Source organism: Pezoporus flaviventris, unplaced genomic scaffold (assembly GCF_033815535.1).
Source record: "Pezoporus flaviventris isolate CSIRO_AGI_PZ_B2104156 unplaced genomic scaffold, CSIRO_AGI_Pfla_v1 ptg000071l, whole genome shotgun sequence".
NCBI classification, from domain to species: domain Eukaryota; kingdom Metazoa; phylum Chordata; class Aves; order Psittaciformes; family Psittacidae; genus Pezoporus; species Pezoporus flaviventris.
This window is the reverse complement of record NW_026892619.1, coordinates 2310190-2329731: the sequence shown is the minus strand read 5'-3', so window position 1 is coordinate 2329731 and position 19542 is coordinate 2310190. Positions and strand designations below refer to the sequence as shown.

General features: G+C 55.9%; 3 protein-coding genes across 5 annotated transcripts in view; 1 reads left to right on the top strand and 2 right to left on the bottom strand.

Moving 5' to 3' along the window:
* Positions 1 to 17520, bottom strand: part of STAR (steroidogenic acute regulatory protein) — a 225103-nt gene extending 207583 nt beyond the window's left edge. Inside the window, exons 1-7 of one of the 3 annotated variants that reach the window (XM_061472538.1) lie at positions 17414 to 17520; positions 16952 to 17065; positions 15975 to 16102; positions 15735 to 15893; positions 15197 to 15381; positions 14628 to 14721; positions 14430 to 14538 (exon numbers count right to left, since the gene is read on the bottom strand). In XM_061472538.1, coding sequence (XP_061328522.1) covers positions 14431 to 14538; positions 14628 to 14721; positions 15197 to 15381; positions 15735 to 15893; positions 15975 to 16102; positions 16952 to 17065; positions 17414 to 17477 — 852 coding nt within the window. In that variant the 5' untranslated portion in view covers positions 17478 to 17520 and the 3' untranslated portion in view covers position 14430. Of the gene's footprint in view, positions 1 to 14429; positions 14539 to 14627; positions 14722 to 15196; positions 15382 to 15734; positions 15894 to 15974; positions 16103 to 16951; positions 17066 to 17413 lie in introns of those variants that run through there. The other 2 variants (XM_061472539.1, XM_061472540.1) reach the window with 2 other exon arrangements.
* On the bottom strand, positions 1018 to 3337 carry NODAL (nodal growth differentiation factor). The gene is made up of 3 exons (XM_061472537.1): positions 3048 to 3337; positions 1656 to 2392; positions 1018 to 1554 (listed from the first exon to the last, which is right to left on the bottom strand). The coding sequence occupies exons 1-3, from the start codon at positions 3262 to 3264 to the stop codon at positions 1402 to 1404; spliced, it is 1107 nt and encodes a 368-aa protein (XP_061328521.1). The 5' UTR covers positions 3265 to 3337; the 3' UTR covers positions 1018 to 1401.
* ASH2L (ASH2 like, histone lysine methyltransferase complex subunit) lies at positions 4600 to 13490 on the top strand. Its single transcript, XM_061472520.1, has 16 exons — positions 4600 to 4615; positions 4697 to 4766; positions 6231 to 6376; positions 7024 to 7112; positions 7278 to 7372; positions 7493 to 7588; positions 7777 to 7872; positions 8087 to 8162; positions 10028 to 10121; positions 10623 to 10840; positions 11037 to 11204; positions 11510 to 11703; positions 11984 to 12076; positions 12417 to 12515; positions 12787 to 12846; positions 13250 to 13490. Exons 4-16 carry the CDS (start codon positions 7040 to 7042, stop codon positions 13355 to 13357), a joined length of 1470 nt encoding a protein of 489 aa, XP_061328504.1. The 5' UTR covers positions 4600 to 4615; positions 4697 to 4766; positions 6231 to 6376; positions 7024 to 7039; the 3' UTR covers positions 13358 to 13490.
* Positions 17521 to 19542: the final 2022 nt, after the last annotated feature.

The following is a 19542-nucleotide window of genomic DNA, read 5'->3' as shown; positions in this document are numbered from 1 at the left end:
GCCCAGACCCACAGCCAGGGCTGCAATGGGATGAGCTTGGGAACCCGACCCTTGCTGCCCCCCAGGGCTGGCATGCAGGGGGCAATGAGCATCCTGTGGGGCTGGAGCTCTCCTGCTCCAGCTGCCGGCCCCATCACCCAAAGGAGAGCTGCCTGCATGACTGTTAGAGAACATTCCCCTTCCCCTTATCCCCAAGGGATAAATACAGGTGGAAAACCCCCTTTATCCCCCCTCTTCGGTGCCTGCAGGTGCTTCCCTGCTTGCTCTCCCCATCAGGGTAAGAGCATCTTGGTTATCTCACGTGAACCTTTCTGTTGAGCATCTTTCACACCCCTTTGCATCATTTACCACCAGGTATTTTCAATGGGTATAATTTATTGATGGATCATCCAACCCTCTCAGTACCGCCTCTTCTGCACACACTGAGAGGGGAAAGCAGCTGTGTGAGCCGGGGTGGGGGGCTCAGACCCACCTCATTGCCTGTGCAAATCCCTCTCTGGCTCCCAGTGAATGGATGATGCTCTGGAGAGGGATGCAGGAGCCCCGGGTCAATCTTTAGCATCACTCCCTCTATGGTCCAGGGGAGTGTATAATGGGTGTGTGATGGTGTATGATGGGTGTGTGATGGTGTGTGATGGTGTGTGATGGTGTATGATGGGTGTGTGATGGTGTATGACGGTGTATGATGGGTGTATGATGGTGTGTGATGGTGTATGATGGGTGTGTGATGGTGTGTGATGGTGTATGATGGGTGTATGTTGGTATGTGATGGTGTATGATGGGTGTATGTTGGTGTATGATGGTGTATGTGAGTGTATGATGGTGTATGATGGGTGTATGTTGGAGTATGATGGTGTAAGATGGTGTGTGATGGTGTATGATGGTGTTTGTCAGTGTATGATGGGTGTATGTCGGTGTATGATGGTGTATAATGGGTGTATGTCAGTGTATGATGGTCTATGATGGTGTGTGATGGTGTATGCAGTGTATGATGGGTGTATGATGGTGTATGCAGTGTATGATGGGTATATGATGGTGTATGATGGTGTATGATTGATGGTGTATGATGGTGTATGCAGTGTCCCACCGCTGCGATTCCTGTTGTGTCAGAAGGAGCCTTGCTCCACGGGTCCATCCCTGCGCCTGCGGAGCAGCACCAGCCCTGGCACATGGATAACCCAGCACCGGGCACCCAGCACCCTGGTGCTGCAGGGAGGTGTCTGAAGGCCCTTCCCATGCGGAGCCTGGCTCCATCCATGCACGCGGCCATCCGCACACCCCGCTCCTCCTCTGGCACAGCCAGAGCTTCCCCAACCCGCTCCATAGGCACCCCGCTCCGTGTGTTGGGTCCTTGGGGATGCTTCCAGGGCAGAGCCGTGCCCCTTGCAGAGGGGATGAACCTCAGTTGCAGCCACACTCCTCGATGATCATGTCCTCGTGGTGGCGGACGACGATTTCCCCCTTCTCATAGTAGAGCATGGAGAGGGGACTCATCCTGACCGGGGAGCACACGGGGCAGGGCACATGGTTGGGCTTGTAGAGCTGCAGCAAACTCTGTGGGGAGACACAGCAAAGGCAAAGCATCACCCCCTGCCCCTTGCAATGGGGCTGAGGTTTGGGGGGGGGGGGGGGGAGCAGGATGCAACCCCTCTTACCTGTATGTACGCGTGGTTGGTGGGCTTGAAGGTCTCATCCACGGGCGATGGGCACTGCCCTTCGCACCGGTACGCGTTGTACTTCTTGGGGTACACAATCCAGCTGCCCCAGCCCGTCTGCTCGAAGTCCACCATCATATCCACCCTCCTGCACAGGGGCCTGCCCTCCTCAGCCGCGACGGCAGCGCCAGCATCGCTCCCTTTGATCCTTTGCTTCTCCTTCTTGGTGCGGCGATGCCGGCGCATCCCTGGGACGCTGCCCTGGTTGCTGCTCTCCCGCATGACGTGCTTGGAGGTCTCCGCTGTCCTGATGAGGCTGTGGTCTCCCGGTGATTTATCCTTGGAGAACACGAGCAGCAGGGCTCTGTCCATCGCATCCCCGTGGCCGGCATCGTTCCAGGCGTCTGGACCACCCGCATCCCACTGCTCCGTTCCCGTGTGGTACCCAGGGGCTGCGTCTTGGTGCAGCCAGGAGCGGAGCAGCGTGGTGACCTCAAACACTTTCCAAGGGGCCTGGATGGAAGAGGGGCTGCCAGACACGGAGCCCAGGAGGAGCTGGTGTGGGCAGGAACCGGCCCCCCGGCACCGTTGGCTGTGGTAGATGTCCAGGGACACGTTGTGGGCTGGGGAGAGCCGGGGCAGGAGGATGCGGAGCTCGGCCAGGTTCACCTCCTGGCTGCTGGACAGCGAGGACATATCGAAGGAGAGCGCCCAGCGGGAGCCGCTCTGCACCGAGCCTGCAAAGCCAAGAGGCGCGGTGAGGGGACCCCGGGATCCAACCCGAGAGCACCGGAGCCGGGGAGAGACAGGGATGCTTCGGCACCGTGGGAGTGCATGGACCGGGATACCCGCAACAGGGATGCTCGGGGACAGTGCCGGTCCTGAGTGCCGGTCCTGGGGATAAGGATGTTCGGGATGGTGCTGGTGTTGGGAACAGGGATGCTCAGGGACGGTGCAGATCCCGGGGATCGTGCAGGTCCTGGGAACAGGGGTGGCCGGGACAGTGCGGATCCTGGGACGGGGATGGCCAGGAACGGTACCAGTCCCAGGACAGGGACGCACAGGGATGGTGCGGATCCCGAGGACCGTGCAGGTCCTGGGAACAGGGATGCTCAGGGACGGTGCGGCTCCCTGGACGGGGATGCTCGGGATGGTGCCGGTCCCGGGACAGGGATGTTCGGGACAGTGCGGATCCCAGGACGGGGATGCTCGGGATGGTGCCGGTCCCGGGACAGGGATTTTCGGGACAGTGCGGATCCCAGGACAGGGATGCCCGGAACGATGCCGGTGCCGGGATGGGGATGCTCGGGACAGTGCCGGTGCCGGGACGGGGATGCTCGGGGATGGAGCTGTTGCCGGGATAGGGATGTCCGGGGCCGCGGCCCCACTCACCGTGCGGGGAGAGGCTGAGGGCAGCGGCGGCTGCGGCGCGGAGCGGGGCGGGAGGTGCGCGGAGGAGCTGCAGCATCAGCGCGGGGCAGCGCGGCGGGGCGCGGGCGGGTGTGCGGGTGGGTGCCCCGAGCGCTGCTCGGGTTTGGGCGCAGCCGAGGCGGAGCAGGGCGAGGACGCAGAGCACCAGCGCGGGTGCGGAGCGCAGCGGGACCCGCATGGCTGCAGGGGCCACCCGCAGCCGCTCTATTTGTACCGCGGCCCCGAGCGCCGCCCCGGCCCCCTCCCCTCCTCTCCCCGTCCCTCTGTCCCTATCTCCATCCCCCCTCCCCTCCACCCCCCCACAAGCTGTCCCTCCCCATTTCCATCTCTTCTGTTCCTCCCTTTCTCCCTTCCTTTTTCTCTCCATCCTTCCCTGCCTGCCTCCAGCCTCATCCCTCCATATCCCCATCACTTGCTCTCCCCATCCCTCTCTCCATCCATCCATCCACCCATTCATCCACCCATCCATCCATCCACCCACCCACCCACCCATCCATCCCTCCTTGGTCCCCCTCACCAGCTCAGCATTCCCAGTCCTGTCCTGCCGGGGGATGCACCCACTCCATTGCCCTGCGGGGACTGGGACAAGGGGGTACCCGTGGGCATCATCCCAGGCCCTGCCCCAGCCCGGTCCATGCAGGAGCTCTGTCCAGCTCTTGCTCTCCCCCTCTCCCAGCGCTGTCTGGGGCAGGACCCGGGGTGTAAGAACAGGATCCGAGGCCCTCATTGCCCATCCCATCCCATTGAGACCCCCCCATCTCATTTGGCTACCGGGGCCCCCATTGCCCATCCCATCCCATCGAGACACCCCCATCTCATTTGGGTACTGGGGCTCCCATTGCCCATCCCATCCCCTTGAGACCCCCCCATCTCATTTGGCTACCGAGGCCCTCATTGCCCATCCCATCCCATCGAGACCCCCCATCTCATTTGGGTACCGGAGCCCCCATTGCCCATCCCATCCCATCCCATCGAGACCCCCCATCTCATTTGGGTACTGGGGCTCCCATTGCCCATCCCATCCCATTGAGATCCCCCATCTCATTTGGCTACTGGGGCCCCCATTGCCCATCCCATCCCATTGAGATCCCCCTATCTCATTTGGGTACCGGGGCCCTCATTGCCCATCCCATCCCATTGAGACCCCCCTATCTCATTTGGGTACCCCCCCAAACCAAGCCCCCACCCCGTGTGTGCCTTGATGACGTCACACCCAGGCAGCATGACGTCACGCCCCCGCCGTCCCCTTCCCGGCAGGTGGCGCTGCTCCTCCTCCCTTTGTGGGCCCCACCGTCCCATTGCCCTTTGAAGCGTCAGATCTCGCGAGAACACCCCCCCCCACACACATACACACACGCACACCCCCTCCTCTTCTCGCGAGAGTTGGCCAAGATGGCGGCAGCCCCGGCTGCTACCTCCGTCCCCGCGGTTGCCGCTGCCGAGGGCCCGGAGCCGGGCCCGGAGCCGGCGCCTCCCTCCACGGAGCCCCCTGCCCCGCCGGAACCGGGCAGCGCCGGCCCCGACACCGGGTGCGTGATTCCCCCCCCCCCCCCCCGCTCCGGTGCTCCCCATGTGTCCGTCCCCGCTAACCCCGCTCTGTGCCCCCGCAGCGGGGAAGCCGCCCTGGCCGATGGGAGCGCGGCGCTGGAGACCGAGTCCGGCAACGGGAAGGACCCGCTGGTAGGGGCGGGATGGGGGCTTGGGAACAGCGGCTCGGGGGGGGGTCCGGGTCTTCTTCTGCTTCCCCCCCCTCGTCCCCCTTTAGCAGCAGGGCGTTATCCCAAAGGATGTGGTTGGGAGCGGGATGGTGCCTGCAGGGGTCGTGGGGAAGGTGTGGAGACAGCGGGTGTGCGGAGAGGGCAAGGAGGTGTCTGCAGGGAAAGCGTTCCTGTGTCAGTGTTAATGTCTGGTGGGAGGGACTCGTCGGCATCCTCACTGGGATCCTGTCGGGGCTCATTGGCATCCTATTGGGATCCTGTTGGGGCTCATTGGGATCCTATTGGGTCTCATCAGCATCCTCACTGGGATCCTGTTGGGGCTCATTGGCATCCTTATTGGGATCCTGTTGGGGCTCATTGGCATCCTATTGGGATCCTGTTGGGACTCATTTGGATTCTATTGGGTCTCATCAGCATCCTCACTGGGATCCTGTTGGGGCTCATTGGCATCCTTATTGGGATCCTGTTGGGGCTCATTGGGATCCTATTGGGATCCTGTTGGGGCTCATTGGCATCCTATTGGGATCCTGTTGGGGCTCATTGGCATCCTATTGGGTCTCATTAGCATCCTCACTGGGATCCTGTTGGGGCTCATTGGCATCCTATTGGGATCCTGTTGGGGCTCATTGGCATCCTATTGGGATCCTGTTGGGGCTCATTGGGATCCTGTTGGGACTCATTTGGATCCTATTGGGTCTCATCAGCATCCTCATTGGGATCTTGTTGGGCCTCATTGGCATCCTTATTGGGATCCTATTGGGCCTCATTGGGATCCTACTGATAACTCATCAGCATCCTCATTGGGATCCTGTTGGGCCTCATTGGGATCCTATTGGGCCTCATCAGCATCCTTTTTGGGATCCTATTGGATCTCATCGGCATCCTTATTGGGATCCTGTTGGGCCTCATTGGGATCCTATTGGGTCTCATCAGCATCCTGTTTGGGATCCTATTGGAACTCATCAGCATCCTGAGTGGGATCCTATTGGGTCTCATCAGCATCCTCACTGGGATCCTATTGGTACTCATCAGCATCCTGACTGGGATTCGGTTGGGCCTCATCAGCATTCTCATTGGGATCCTATTGGAACTCATTAGCATCCTCATTGGGATCCTATTGGGCCTCATCATCACCAGTTTTCCATCATTGGAGTCAGGGGAAAGATAAAGATGCAGGAAGTTGCTAAAAACCAAAATCCAAACATATTCCAAAGGAATTTTCCATCCTGACAGCCCCGCTTCCAGTTTTCTGCTGGAAACGAAACCCTCCCCCCCCCCCGACTGCCTCTAATGGACCCTCCAAAGCAATACAAAGTAGAGGGGAACCAGATTATTCCCTCTCAGTCCTGTCCTGCCAGCTCCCTGCCCCAAAAAGGCTGCTGTGGGCTTTAAGCCAGGTGCCCGTTGTGCTGCTCTCTGCTTGCAGGAGGCTGCAGGGGACAGCTCGGAAGTCCTGGATGCTCAAGCAGGCTCCGTGGATGAGGAGAACGGGCGGCAGCTGGGGGAGATCGAGCTGCAGTGTGGGATCTGCACCAAGTGGTTCACGGCGGACACCTTTGGCATTGACACCACGTGCGTAAGCTCGCCTTGGCGCCGGGTGCTGAGGCTCTCGGGGCCCAAGGACCCTGCTCCAAGGACACAGGGAAGCGGCTGCGGGTTGGAAACAGCAGCTTCCCGACAGCGCTGCAGGGAGGGTTTGTGCAGTTGGGCCTGCAGAGCTCAGGGCTTGGGGGGGTCTGGGAATGATGCTCTAAAATCAAGGGGGGCTTTCACAGCCGTTCTCAATGGGTGTCACCAAAAAAACCCCCCAGTCTCTATAAATGAGCAGTAAATTCAGTTTTCTTTCTTTAACCCATATGAGACTTCCTAAAAACATCACTTTTTAGAGTGTATTTTGCCCCTAAAACGTTCTCTGGGCTTCCAGCTGCAGTTTTAAGGGCTCAGATGATGCTCCTTGTGCAGAGCTGCCTTTGTTGCCTCTTGTTCTGCTGGCTGAATGTCAGGGCTTCTCTAAAGCGAGTGGCCACTGAGCTTGAGTGGCCTTCCAGAGCTTTGTGGCTTTTCTTGATGCCCATGGGCAACCTCCGTTGATGAGAGCATCCTTCAACCTGTGAGAGAAGAATTAACCTGGGATAATTGAGTTTATAACCCTCCATATTAAAGAATAAGGAATATCTTACCAGTATCTGATTGCTGACCGACAGCCTGCTCTTTTCCAGCTCCTGCCTGCCTTTCATGACCAACTACAGCTTCCATTGCAACGTTTGCCATCACAGTGGGAACACCTATTTCTTAAGAAAACAAGCAAGTAAGCGTGCATTCAATGCAAGCTAAGCCTGGAGGCTTTGTTGGAGCTGAACACAGGGGAAAGCTCTGCTGAAGCTGCCCAAAGATGAGCAGGACCCCGTGGTCTATAGGTGGGTGTTTGCTTTTCCCAACCCAATTCCGGCTCTGCTGTGCTTTTTTGGTTTAGATCTCAAGGAAATGTGCCTTAGTGCTCTGGCCAACTTGACGTGGCAGTCGAGGACCCAGGACGAGCACCCAAAAACCATGTTCTCCAAAGATAAGGTGAGGCTTGTCCCGGAAAGCAGCACAGCTTTGACCTGAGCTGGGATTTCAGGGATGCTCGGACACTGGGAGAGGCTCACAGCCACTGTTAAAGGGTCTGTTTGCTTGTCTGTTTTCCAGGATATTATCCCATTTATTGATAAATATTGGGAGTGCATGACAACACGTCAGAGACCTGGGAAGATGACTTGGCCTAATAATATTGTCAAGACCATGGTAAGTAAATCTATGCAGGGTTTTGGGTGAGCAGTGCCTGTGTTTGCTGACACCAGAGCTAAAGGGTGAAGATTCTAATGTTTCATCCATAATTAACACACATACTAATAAATACCATGATTTAAACACCTCTTAATGAACTTGGTGTGAGCCTTCTCTGTGTAACTTAAACTCCTCCTCTTTTATAGTGTAAAGAGAGAGATGTCTTCTTGGTGAAGGAGCATCCAGACCCAGGGAGTAAAGACCCAGAAGAAGATTACCCCAAGTTTGGCCTTCTAGACCAAGTATGTGGTTGGTGATGGAAGGAAAGTGTGCAGTGGGGAGGTGGGAGGAAGGTGTGGGGGCTCTTTTTGCTGGTCATCTAATGGATAAAACCTACCCAAGTCACATTCTGAGCCTGTGTTGGGATACCCCAGCACCTGCAAATGGGTTTTGAGTGGTAAGATTGAGTTTTACCACTCAAATCCAATCCCATTGGATTTCTTTTCTCTCTTTTAGGATCTTGCCAATATTGGTCCTGCATATGATAACCAGAAACAGAACAACGCCGTGTCCACAAGTGGAAGCTTAAATGGCAAGTTCTTCAGTCAGGCTTTTGAATCCCTGGGCCTAAACTGTGTTTGCCCAGTCCTATAGCTGGGGGTCACTTGAGATGCTGCAGTTAAACCTGTGCTGTGAACTGAGGTTATGCTTATTGCACTCAAAGCATTCAGCCACTCTCACTGTGCCTTTCCACAGGGGTAGGTTAATGTTACCTCCTTGTGAAGGCTCAACTTCTTCCTTCCTGGTGGCCAGCTAAATCAGTCAGTTTTATTCCGTAAGGATATTGATTCACCTACTTGTGTTACTCAGATGCCCTCACTCTCAGATCTGAAAGTAGTTGGGGAAGGTACATGTTATTCCTTCTAAGCACTGCTTGCATCTTACCTGGGCTCATCTTACTGCAGTGATGCTAACTGCTGCTGAGACTTCCTTGTGCACAAGGCTACAGTGTTCTGTATTCAGCCTATATTCATCTATATTCATTTGTTGCCTCACAGGAGGTAGTCTGGGCTTTCTAAAACAGGGTTATAGATATCTAAGGCTGCCTTGTCTTGGGTTGGTTTTGGTCTAATACCTGGAAGCTTGACAAACCTGTGGTGCCGCTTCTCTTCTTGCAGGTGGAGCCTCTATGGGAGGTGACTATTTTACCTTTCAGCTTCTAAACCTTAAGTATTATCCTTTGCAAAGCGTTTTTTGCTCCCTTCTTTTAGAAGCTAAAGTCAATCATAAAGCCCAAGCGTGCCCTGATGTGATTGCAGTAACCCTGTAGTACAACCCAACAGTTTCCCCTGGTAGTCTTTTAGCAGGTAGAAGCTTTGAATGCTCATATTCTGCCCCACTTGACTGCTTGAAAGCTTCATTTTCACTTCTCTCTTCTCCCTGTGCATGATTTGACCTGCTACTGTAGTTTTAAACCCTGATGCCACAACAAGTGATGTGCATCCAGGAGCTGGGATGGTACCGGGAGAGGCAAAGACATGATGACAAACAGGAGAGCCTCAATGACCAGCCAGTGCAGCTGAGATCATGTCACGGTCGTGCAGAATATGCTATTCCCTCAATGATTTGAATCCCTTCCAGCCCAAGGGGAGTGCTGATAAGCTAAGAGCTGGCTGTGTTTTTAGCTCCAGCACAGCGTGTGGTTTGTAAAGGTGTCTTCCTACAGTGCAGTGTGAATCAGTAGCAGTCTGTTTTGCAGCGTGGTGATAAAATGTATTTACAATATAGCCTGTTAATACGTTAAACTGACAGTGGTTTGGTGAAATGTGAGCATGTATCAGTGTGAATTACAGCAGTCAATCATTACTCATAAATGCAAGTGGAGTAGAAGAGAAGCCGCATCAATTGCAGCCCTGACTTGGGTCATACTGAAGAGAAACACCTCCTGCTTTTCATTTTCAATCAACTGAAGTGTTTTCTGTTTTATAGATGGGAATTTGGATGTTAAGTGCTTATTGCACTCTGGTGTCAGAGGGTTTCTCCAGCACAGTGTGGCAGGGGGGTGATAGCTTTGTTTCCTGATCAGGCAGTGTGTGCTGTAGGTTGGGTTTCTGCTGCCGTCACAGCAATCAATGTGAACCGTGCCTGGGATCTCCATGAAAACAAATAATAATGCTTGGGAAGTGGATCCCAGACAGAAAAGGTTCTGGATTCTCACCTTAAAAACTTGATCTCTTGATAAAATCTCACTCAGCTTCCACTTTGCATTGGGCCACTTCAGGAGCGGACTGGAAGCTCCATGGAAGTGCTGGATTTGGCTCACTGTGGGAGGCTTTTGAGCTCGTGAACTGCTTGCAGTCGGGCTGCTTCTGCCCCTTTGTGTCAGTGGAGGTTCCGTGCTCACGGGCTCTGTCCCATCACGTCTCCCTTGACTGTGCTGTGCTTGGTGGTGCCCAGGGGGAATCGCCGCGGGAGGCAGCGGGAAGGGCCGGGGAGCGAAGCGCAAGCAGCAGGATGGAGGGACCACGGGAACGGCCAAGAAAACCAGGAGGTAAGAGGGAAAATGGTGCTGGGGCACAACACCGAGGGTCCCCTCAGTGCTGGTCAGAGGCACAGCTTGGCTTTTGGTGCCTTAAGATGCTGCTTTGGGTCCAGAGAAGGGCAGCAAAGCTGATGATGGAGAATACGCCCTATGAGGAATGGCTGAGGGACCTGAGGGGATTCAGTCTGGAGAAAAGAAGGCTCGGGGGGGGACAGACACCTTATTGCTCTCTACAACTGCCTGACAGGAGGATGGAGTGAGGTGGGGTTGATCTCTTCTCCCAAGGAACAAGTGGTAGGACAAGAGGAAAGGGCCTCAAGCTGCACCAGGGGAGGTTTAGATGGAGATGAGGAGAAGTTTATTCCCTGAAAGGGTGCTCAGGCACTGGAACAGGCCCTCAATGCTGTGGGTTAGTGATGGCCTTGGCAGTGCTGCAGGAATGGTTGGGTTTGTCCTGGGACTGAACTGGAGCCACCATGAGATGCCAACGTGAGCCTTTGTGTTCCGCAGTGATCCGCTCTTTTCCGCCCAGCGCTTGCCACCCCATGGTTACCCCTTGGAGCACCCCTTCAATAAGGATGGGTATCGATACATCCTGGCAGAGCCTGACCCCCATGCTCCTGACCCGGAAAAGCTGGAGCTGGACTGTTGGGCAGGGAAGCCAATTCCTGGGGACCTCTACAGAGCCTGCCTCTATGAACGGGTGCTCCTAGCACTGCACGACCGAGGTACAAGGCTTGCAGGTTGTATAAGTGGTCCTTGGTGGTGGTGGTGGTGAGGGGGGCATCTTCTGTCACCTCACTTGAGTGCTTATTGATGCTTGAGGTGTCATTGCTTTGAGGTGTAAACCTTAAATCCACTGCTGCTCTTCCTTTGCCTTCCTCTGCACATCAGAGCTCACACATCAGCTCTTCCCTCCCACAGCTCCTCAGTTAAAGATCTCGGATGACAGACTGACTGTTATCGGGGAGAAGGGCTATTCCATGGTACGAGCCTCACATGGAGTGAGGAAAGGAGCCTGGTACTTTGAAATATCCATGGATGAGATGCCTCCAGACACTGCTGCCCGACTGGGCTGGTCACAGCCATTAGGTAAAGAGTTTTACCAACTGGTTCCTGTATGTCTTTCCCCAGTAACTTAGACCTGAGGGGGGTAAGGCATCAGCTTGGCTGCTTATTCACTGCTTTTCTTAAGGGGAAACTCTTTCTGGGTGATCTAAACAGTGCAGAGCTGCAGTACAGGTGGATCCTGTACACTTTGCGTGCTGTAGTCGATGTGTCTGTGCTAAGGGGAGCTGTATTTGTTAACTGGATGTAATTACTGCCCCCAAAACTTGAGTTGGGACCCACAGCGGTGCTCCTGCTACAGGGTGTGATGTTCCTGTTGGCTTCCACAGGGAACCTCCAGGCACCTCTGGGATATGACAAGTTCAGTTACTCCTGGCGCAGCAAGAAGGGAACCAAGTTTCACCAGTCCATAGGGAAACACTATTCATCTGGCTATGGGCAGGGGGATATACTGGGATTTTACATCAGTCTTCCAGAAGATACTGAGACTGCCAAATCCCTGCCTGACACTTACAAAGATAAGGTGAGGTGTGGAATTCACAATGGGATTAAACGTTAACCTGTGGTTCGTGGCAGAGGGGTCAAGGGGGACTTTATGTGGGCTGCTGAGGGAGATTGCCCACCTCTTGTTTGATCTCCTCCTGCCCTCCTGGCTCTCAGATACTTGGGATGTGTGAATCGCTCTCCTGTGACCCCACAGGCACGCCTGGCCCAGAGCAGGGCTCCTGTGGGTCTTTAATGTGTCACTAAAGGTAGCAGTTGTTCTGATTCCCTTCTGAAGGGGATGTTTTCTGCTCTTTCAGGCCCTCATCAAGTTCAAAAGCTACCTGTACTTTGAAGAGAAGGACTTTGTGGACAAAGCAGAGAAGAGCCTGAAGCAAGCACCTGGAAGCCAGGTCAGTTAAATGCTGGTAGGGAAGGATGCAGAGCTTCAGGAAGAGCAGAGAACTTGCTAAGAGGGGCTTAGTGTGTGCATTAATTGCTTGCATTTAATGAGCACAAAGGGAGGCTGAGCATTGGGTCTTCATCAGAACCAAGAATGCTTTTATTAGAGCAACAATAAAAGGGAATTTAGCAAACCAGCTGCACCCTTTGCTTGTGATGCTACTGCTGGCACTGAAGTGATTGGCTTCAGGTAAAGGGGAGGGCGTAGGTGAAGCTGCCTCTTGAGGCTTGCTTTGTAGCTCCTGAAGTTGGCATGGGTGGAAAAATCCCCCTCTTCATCTTTCTTTTCAGATCATCTTCTTCAAGAATGGTGTCAGCCAAGGAGTTGCCTTTAAAGACATCTTTGAAGGAGTCTATTTTCCTGCTATTTCTTTGTACAAAGGCTGCACTGTAAGTAGCAGATCATTGCAAGGTGATTCCCAGCATGGTTTTAGTAATGCCCAGCGCGTGGGCACGCTGGGAGCAGGGCGAGCACATAAAGAGGAAATCAGGGAATGAGTTTAGTGAGCAGCTCTGGGATAACATTGCTGGTGGGACTTTATCCAAGCGCTGAGTTTTCCATGCCAGGGCAGCTTGTTCCATGGTCTTGCAGGAGGAGGAGGAGGGGATGGGGACTGAAGCATTTTGCCTGTTGATCTCATGCCAGATGTGTCTTCCTCAGGTTTCTATAAACTTTGGGCCATATTTCAAGTATCCACCCCGAGACATCACTTACAGGCCAGTAAGTACTGACTGAAGCTTTATACCCTCACGCATTGTCACCACCTCACCCTCTTTAAACACAAGGTGGGTGCGAGCATCGTGCTGGTGGGAGGTGATTTATACCAAGCCTGTATCTGTCCTCTTCAGTCCTTGGCCTCAGCCAGGAGAGCCAAAAGGATTGTATTTATAAATGGGTAAGTGCTGAGTGATTTGTTAGGCTATTTAGTTAAGGTTTGTTCCTCTTGACAGGTCATAAAGCCCCTGTTCATGCCTGTGTTAGCCGCTTCTCTTGGTTGAGGAAACACTTGAACCTTTCCCCACCACTACCACGAGCGTTTGAGGAGGGAAACAGCCCTGGAATGCTGCTCTACGATGGGATAACCCCCTCCTTATCCTGAGCCTGTCTTTCCTTCCCTTTGCAGATGAGTGACATGGGCTGGGGCGCCGTTGTGGAGCACACGCTGGCGGATGTGCTCTATCACGTGGAGACAGAAGTGGATGGGAGACGGAGCCCACCCTGGGAGCCATAAGGCAAGCAGGCAGCACAGTGCTAACACCGAGCACACCGTGGGGCTCCAGCAAGTGGGTTTTATTCATGCATCACTCAGAGCAAACGAGCTGAAGCCAACACAGCTCTGGGGAGGAGGGGGAAACAACACAGGTATTGTGTATCTTTGGTACCCGCAAGGGATTCCTGCTCTGCCCCTGGGCTGGAGGCTCAGTGAGGGCAGTTCTAGTTGGTAGGATGCTGGTTGTGGGCATCTCTTGGAGGCTTCAGTAACTTCCCAGTGTGGCTAAAGAAGGTAACATCTGGGCTGGGTGCTTTGTGCAGTGAACACCAGCTCCCAGCCACGAGGACTGTGTTGGGGCAAGACCATTGCACGCAGGGCTGAAATCTGGGCTTCTGTTCACAGGTTATATACCCCCCCCCCCTCCCCACAAACTGGAGACTAGTTTAAAAATAAAGTTTTGTTTTTTTTCTTGTTAAAAATGAGATTTCCACTCAAAGCAGCCGCGCTCTGGAGGTCTCTCAGGGTGAAGATCTCCTCCTCCTCCTCACTGCATTGCCAAGTTCCAAGGCCTCGTGCCAGCGATGGTCATTACAGAGCTTTAACTGAATAAATAACGGGACACGTGGTGTGTGTCTGTACAGGAACAATAAATTAGAGCTGCTTCACTCGGGGAGGAGGGAACAGAACTCTTAGGGCTGGGGTTTGGGGGAAGGAGGAGAGGGAAAGATGAGGGTTTAAAGCAAGTCCCTGTGCTCATCCTTCTACCTTCCCACTCGGGTGCCTGGGACCTCCCTAACAACTAAGTCACCAAGGCCTTTAATAGTAAATACCCATCATTGGAGCTTTATTTATTAAGAGCCATGCATTAGGGAGGTTGCAGGGGGCATTGGAGCAAATGCAGGACTTGACTTAGCAGAAGTTTATGCTCAGGCCCCTGCTAACTCCTTAGTTCAATAAAGGCGGCTTTATTCAGGGGTTAATTAGCAGTGTCTACTATTAAAGGCCTCGGTTAATGAGCACAGGCTCTGATTACATTGTCTGCCCATACAAGCTCCCCTCCTTCATCCCCCCCACCCCGGGCTGAAGCACTGTCAGCACTGTGGGGCCGCCGTCCGTGCCAGGCGCCGCCGGAGGTGGTTGGCAAAGTCCACCTGGGTCTGGGCCAGGACCTGGTTGATGATGCTCTTGGGCAGCCAACCCTGGAGAGGAGAGGAGAGGAGACAGAGCCCGTGAGTGGAACCTGCCCCAAACCCCACCTCCTGCTCGTGGCCTTGGAAGGGGAGCTCACCTTGAGGTCGATGCTGAGCAGCCAAGTGAGCTTGGTGTGCGAGGGCCGGCCGGACAGCGGGCGCAGCAGCATGCACGTGGGGCCATTCTCTGCTCTGTGAGGGGCAGGGGTGCACGTTAGGGACCAGCTTTCAGCCTCAAAGAGCAGTGCTGGGCTTCTGTGTCCTGTCCTGGTCCCCCCACACCCCGAGTTCTGCCCTTGGGGACCACTCTCAGCCTCACTGCTGCACCCAGTGTCCCCCCCATGATGTCCTTGCAGTGGCTGAAAGCATCCCTGGGGAGATGTGGGTACCAGACCCTTTCCACTGGTCTCAGCACCAGGATGAGGAGCCATGGCCATAAACTAAACCTCAGCATGGTTTAGGGCTCTAGAGAGCCATTCCAAGCCTGCCTGCTCCCTGTGGAGCCTGCTCGAGGTCGGACTGCATCATCTCCTGAGGTGACTTTAAACCCAGCTGATGCCATGGATTGGGATTTCTTCAACAGCTCCCACCTAAGACAAACCCAACTGCTCCAAGCTCACGTTGTGGCTCTGCCATTCCATGTAAGTGACCCTAAAGTGGGAGTTACCTTACAAAGCCCTCCTGCTCCGGCACGGCTCCGTACTGCGTGGCCATTCCAGCCAGGACACAAGTGGAGCCGCGTCTCTTGGAGCACCGGACGCTCACAAAGTCCCTGGGTCCAACGATGTTCCCGGGGGGAGCAGCTGCCTTCTCATGGGTGATGACCGTGTCCTTGCCAATCCTCTGCAGGATCTGGGAAGTTCAGGGGTCCAGCGTTAGCTCTAGCAGCGCTCAAAGCACCGCGAAGGGAAGGGGTTTCTCTTGATGCTTCTCTTGTTCCAATAGGAAAGAGGGGTTTGGAGCGATGCTCCCTGCACCCTGGGGCTCTGTGCTGCTGTTTCTCCTCTAACCCAACGCCTTCGCTACCCTGCAGTGAAGCCCAAGTGCGTTTCATGCAGAGCAAGGAGCACTCGAGCCGATACAGACTCACTCCTGCTGTAGGATGAATCCTGCCCTCCCCATTCCCAAAGGAAGGCTGGAGAAATCCTTTGCAATGGGCCGAGGGACAAACACTGAGAGCAGGAAAAGGGGGGGCCCATTCCCACCTTGACCTCCTTGACGCTGGGGTTCCAGTCTCCCATCTGCTCCATGTTGTCCACCAGCTCACTGTACACCGCATCCAGGGGCTGATCCACCACCACCTCCAGGCGGAACACCTTCCCCACGTCCGGGAGCACCTTGCTCAGCACTCGGTCTCCGTTCTGCTGGAGAAGGGAATGGGGGATTCCCATTGCATACATGGACAGGGGGAGCGGGTGAAGGCTGCAGTGGGGCACGGGACCTACCAGCTCCGTCTCCATCTTCCAGCCGTCCTGGTTCCCGAGGATGCTCAGGGATTTCTGGAGCGCTTCTTCCCCTTGTTTGATGTAGGACATTTCCACGTCGCTGAAGGGCTTCTCCTCCAGCCTTGAGCCTGCACCAGGTCACACAGCAGCAGGGTAAGAACACTCCTGCGCCACCGGGGCACCAAATCCACTGCTCCAGGCATGGGGAAGGGAACTCGGCCCCTGCTTTGCCTGCGCTTCACAGGCATGGGCTGCCCATGAGCAACCACTCCATACAGCCCTGATGGTGACAGTCACCATAAAGAAAGGGGGGTGGGAAAGGGGGGTGGGAAAGGGGGGTGGGAAAGGGGGGTGGGAAAGGGGGGTGGGAAAGGGGGGTGGGAAAGGGGGGTGGGAAAGGGGGGTGGGAAAGGGGGGTGGGAAAGGGGGGTGGGAAAGGGGGGTGGGAAAGGGGGGTGGGAAAGGGGGGTGGGAAAGGGGGGTGGGAAAGGGGGGTGGGAAAGGGGGGTGGGAAAGGGGGGTGGGAAAGGGGGGGTGGAAAAGGGGGGGTGGAAAAGGGGACGGAAAAGGGGGGGTGGAAAAGGGGACGGAAAAGAGGACGGAAAAGGGCGGTGGAAAAGTGGGACGGAAAAGGCGATGGAAAAGGGGCATGGAAAAGGGGCATGGAAAAGGGGCATGGAAAAGGGGCATGGAAAAGGGGCATGGAAAAGGGGCATGGAAAAGGGGCATGGAAAAGGGGCATGGAAAAGGGGCATGGAAAAGGGGCATGGAAAAGGGGCATGGAAAAGGGGCATGGAAAAGGGGCATGGAAAAGGGGCATGGAAAAGGGGCATGGAAAAGGGGCATGGAAAAGGGGCATGGAAAAGGGGCATGGAAAAGGGGCATGGAAAAGGGGCATGGAAAAGGGGCATGGAAAAGGGGATGGAAAAGGGGCATGGACACATGGACAGGGTCAGACCCCGCCGCTGGTCACTCACTGAGCAAGGAGCTCCTCCTGCGCACGTGGCTGATCCAGGGCCCGGGGCCGGGGCTGCGGCACACGAGCTTGCTCAGCTCCTGGCCGATGGTGAGGGCCGCTTGTCTTCTGAGACCTGGGGGGCAGAGCAGCGTCAGCCCCAGCACTGGGGCGGCCGCTTTTACCCCCACTTCAAACACCTCGAACAAGCCTCTGCTTCTGCCCTGTCCCCACAGGACCTCCCCGGGGAGCAGATCCCAGCATGAAAACACCGAGGGGCAATCCCATGGGTACCAAGGGGCAAGGTAGAGTTGCATTAACACAACACTAAATCCTTGCATCCCATCGCCACCCTCCACATCAGCACCAGCGTATCCCCCCCCCCCCTCATCCCCCATCACAGGACCAAAGAGGTGGCGGAGCCACAACCCGACCCCAACGTGGGACGGGGAGACCATCCCCGTGGCCTCCCTCGCACCCTCACCCCTCATGTTCCGCAGGTGCTGGTAGGAGATGGCAGCGCAGAGCTTGAACGTCGCCGGCAGCATCTTCCCGTGCGGATGCAGCCCTTGGGTATCCCGGTTCCTGCTTCTCTCCCTCTCGGTGATGGGAGCTGCTCTGCCCCAGCCCCGCGGGGGCTGAGCCTTAAGTACGGTGCTTGAAGGATGCTGGCTCGTCAGCAGGGAGATAAGAGCCATCGCTTACGGCAGGACCCACGGGGCCAAGGTCGGAGCTGGCTCCTTGCGCAGCTGCCTCGCTGCACAGGGCTGGGGGCGTGCTCCTGAATGGAGCAGCAATGGATAAAGATCCGGAGAAGGGATAAGAACAGATCACAATGGATAATAATAAGGTAATGGAGAGCACTGTCGTCTCGCCGGGATGCAACAACCAGAGCCAGGCTCAGCCCATCCTCAGCTCCCAACACACCAGGACTCCCCCCCATAGGGACCAGACCCCACTCCTGTGCCATCACATTAGACCCTGACCCATAGGTCCAAACGCAGAACAGGACATCCAGCACCGCTGGGGTGGTGGTACCCGGGATGCAGGAACACCGGGATGCTTCGTGCACATCGCATAGACACGAGCGGTGCTGGAAGACCCCACATGGCCCCACACCAACGCGACCCCTCTGTCAGCCCTATACAGCTGAACATGGGGCACGCTGTGGGGCTGGGAACAGCCCTGAACCTCCCCCCCTTCCCCCCCCGAGGCCGGTTTATCTGCCCCTGGGGCTGGGAGCAGTGGGCAATGCAGAGCAGTGATAAGAGTCAAGGATGAAAACCCCATTCCCGGGATGAGTTATGGCCCTGCTCCTATCCCCAGCTGCTTCCCTTGACGTCAACCCCGGCTCCCTCCTGCAGGACCTGACCTTCCCCCTGCTGTTGCACAACGGGGAGGGCACCAAGCAGCAACGCAGCCCCATCGCCTCCCTCTGCTCCCATAAGGAATGGGTTGGGTCCCACCTGCCATGTGGGAATGGTCCCGTTGCTCCCATGGATGGCTCCTCTCCGGCGCCGCTGCTGTTCTCCATCAGGACCTTGTGCTCCCATCGATGGAGGTGATGGGGGGATCAAGGGGAAGCCAGCTGAGCTGCACCATCCCCATCCCAAGTGTTTATAGGGACATCCCCTATAATCCCAGTGCTGCAGCCCCACACAGGGGTGATTCCAGGGTCCCCAGTGGGTCTATGGAGAGCAGGGGGGACCCCCCAACATGGTCCATGGACCCCAGCCCTGCCTGGAGTAGGCTGTGCCCAAACCCACCCAAAACCCCCATAGCAGGGACTGGTTTAACTGGGACACCCCCCCAGGACCCTCACCCACCCCTCAGGGGTGCATCCAGTGTGCCTGGCAAGTGAAGGGACAACAGCTCAGCACCCATTGGGTGCTAAGGAGCAACAGCATCCTGGGTACCACAGGCATCAGGGATGGGATTCGGGTCCCAGCACCTACCCCAGGCTCTGGGAAGGTGCCTGTCCAGGATGCTCTGGCCAATGGAGCCCATCGTGCATCCAGCATCACCCTCCTGCATCGGGCAGGATGAGGCCCCAGTGACTTGCCTGGACCCACCGCTGGTGACAAGGGGAGCCGCATCCTGTGTACCAGCAAGGGGATACAGCACAGCCCCACTGTGGGATGGGTGCAGAGCCCTCCAACCCACAGCTGTGGGGCAGGAGGGGGGGAAAAACACAGGGGGAGGCAAAAGAACCCCACAAAACACCCCCCATGTCCCTCCAAAAGCCACCACACGGCTCCATCTGCACCTTTCAGCCTCTAAACCCCCATCAGACCCCCATGTCCCAGCACTGATGCTGCTCACACAGGCACAGAATGGGGGTGAATGGGAACCAAAGGTGCTGGGGGCAGAGATGAAGAAACGCAGCTAAACCAGGTCCCTGCAGCCTCCAACAGGCTCTGCACTGGGTTCCTCAGAGGAAAGAGCAATTCCAACACTTCCAGGTTGGTTTGGAAGTGTCTGAAATGTCCTTTAACTGATGGAGAAGCATCACAGTTCCCTACGTGCAGGTCTGTGAACGTTCTCATTGTGTTTAGGGATAAGGATGGGATAAGGAACCAAACACCTTTCCTGTCCCATCTGCCCCAGTTAACA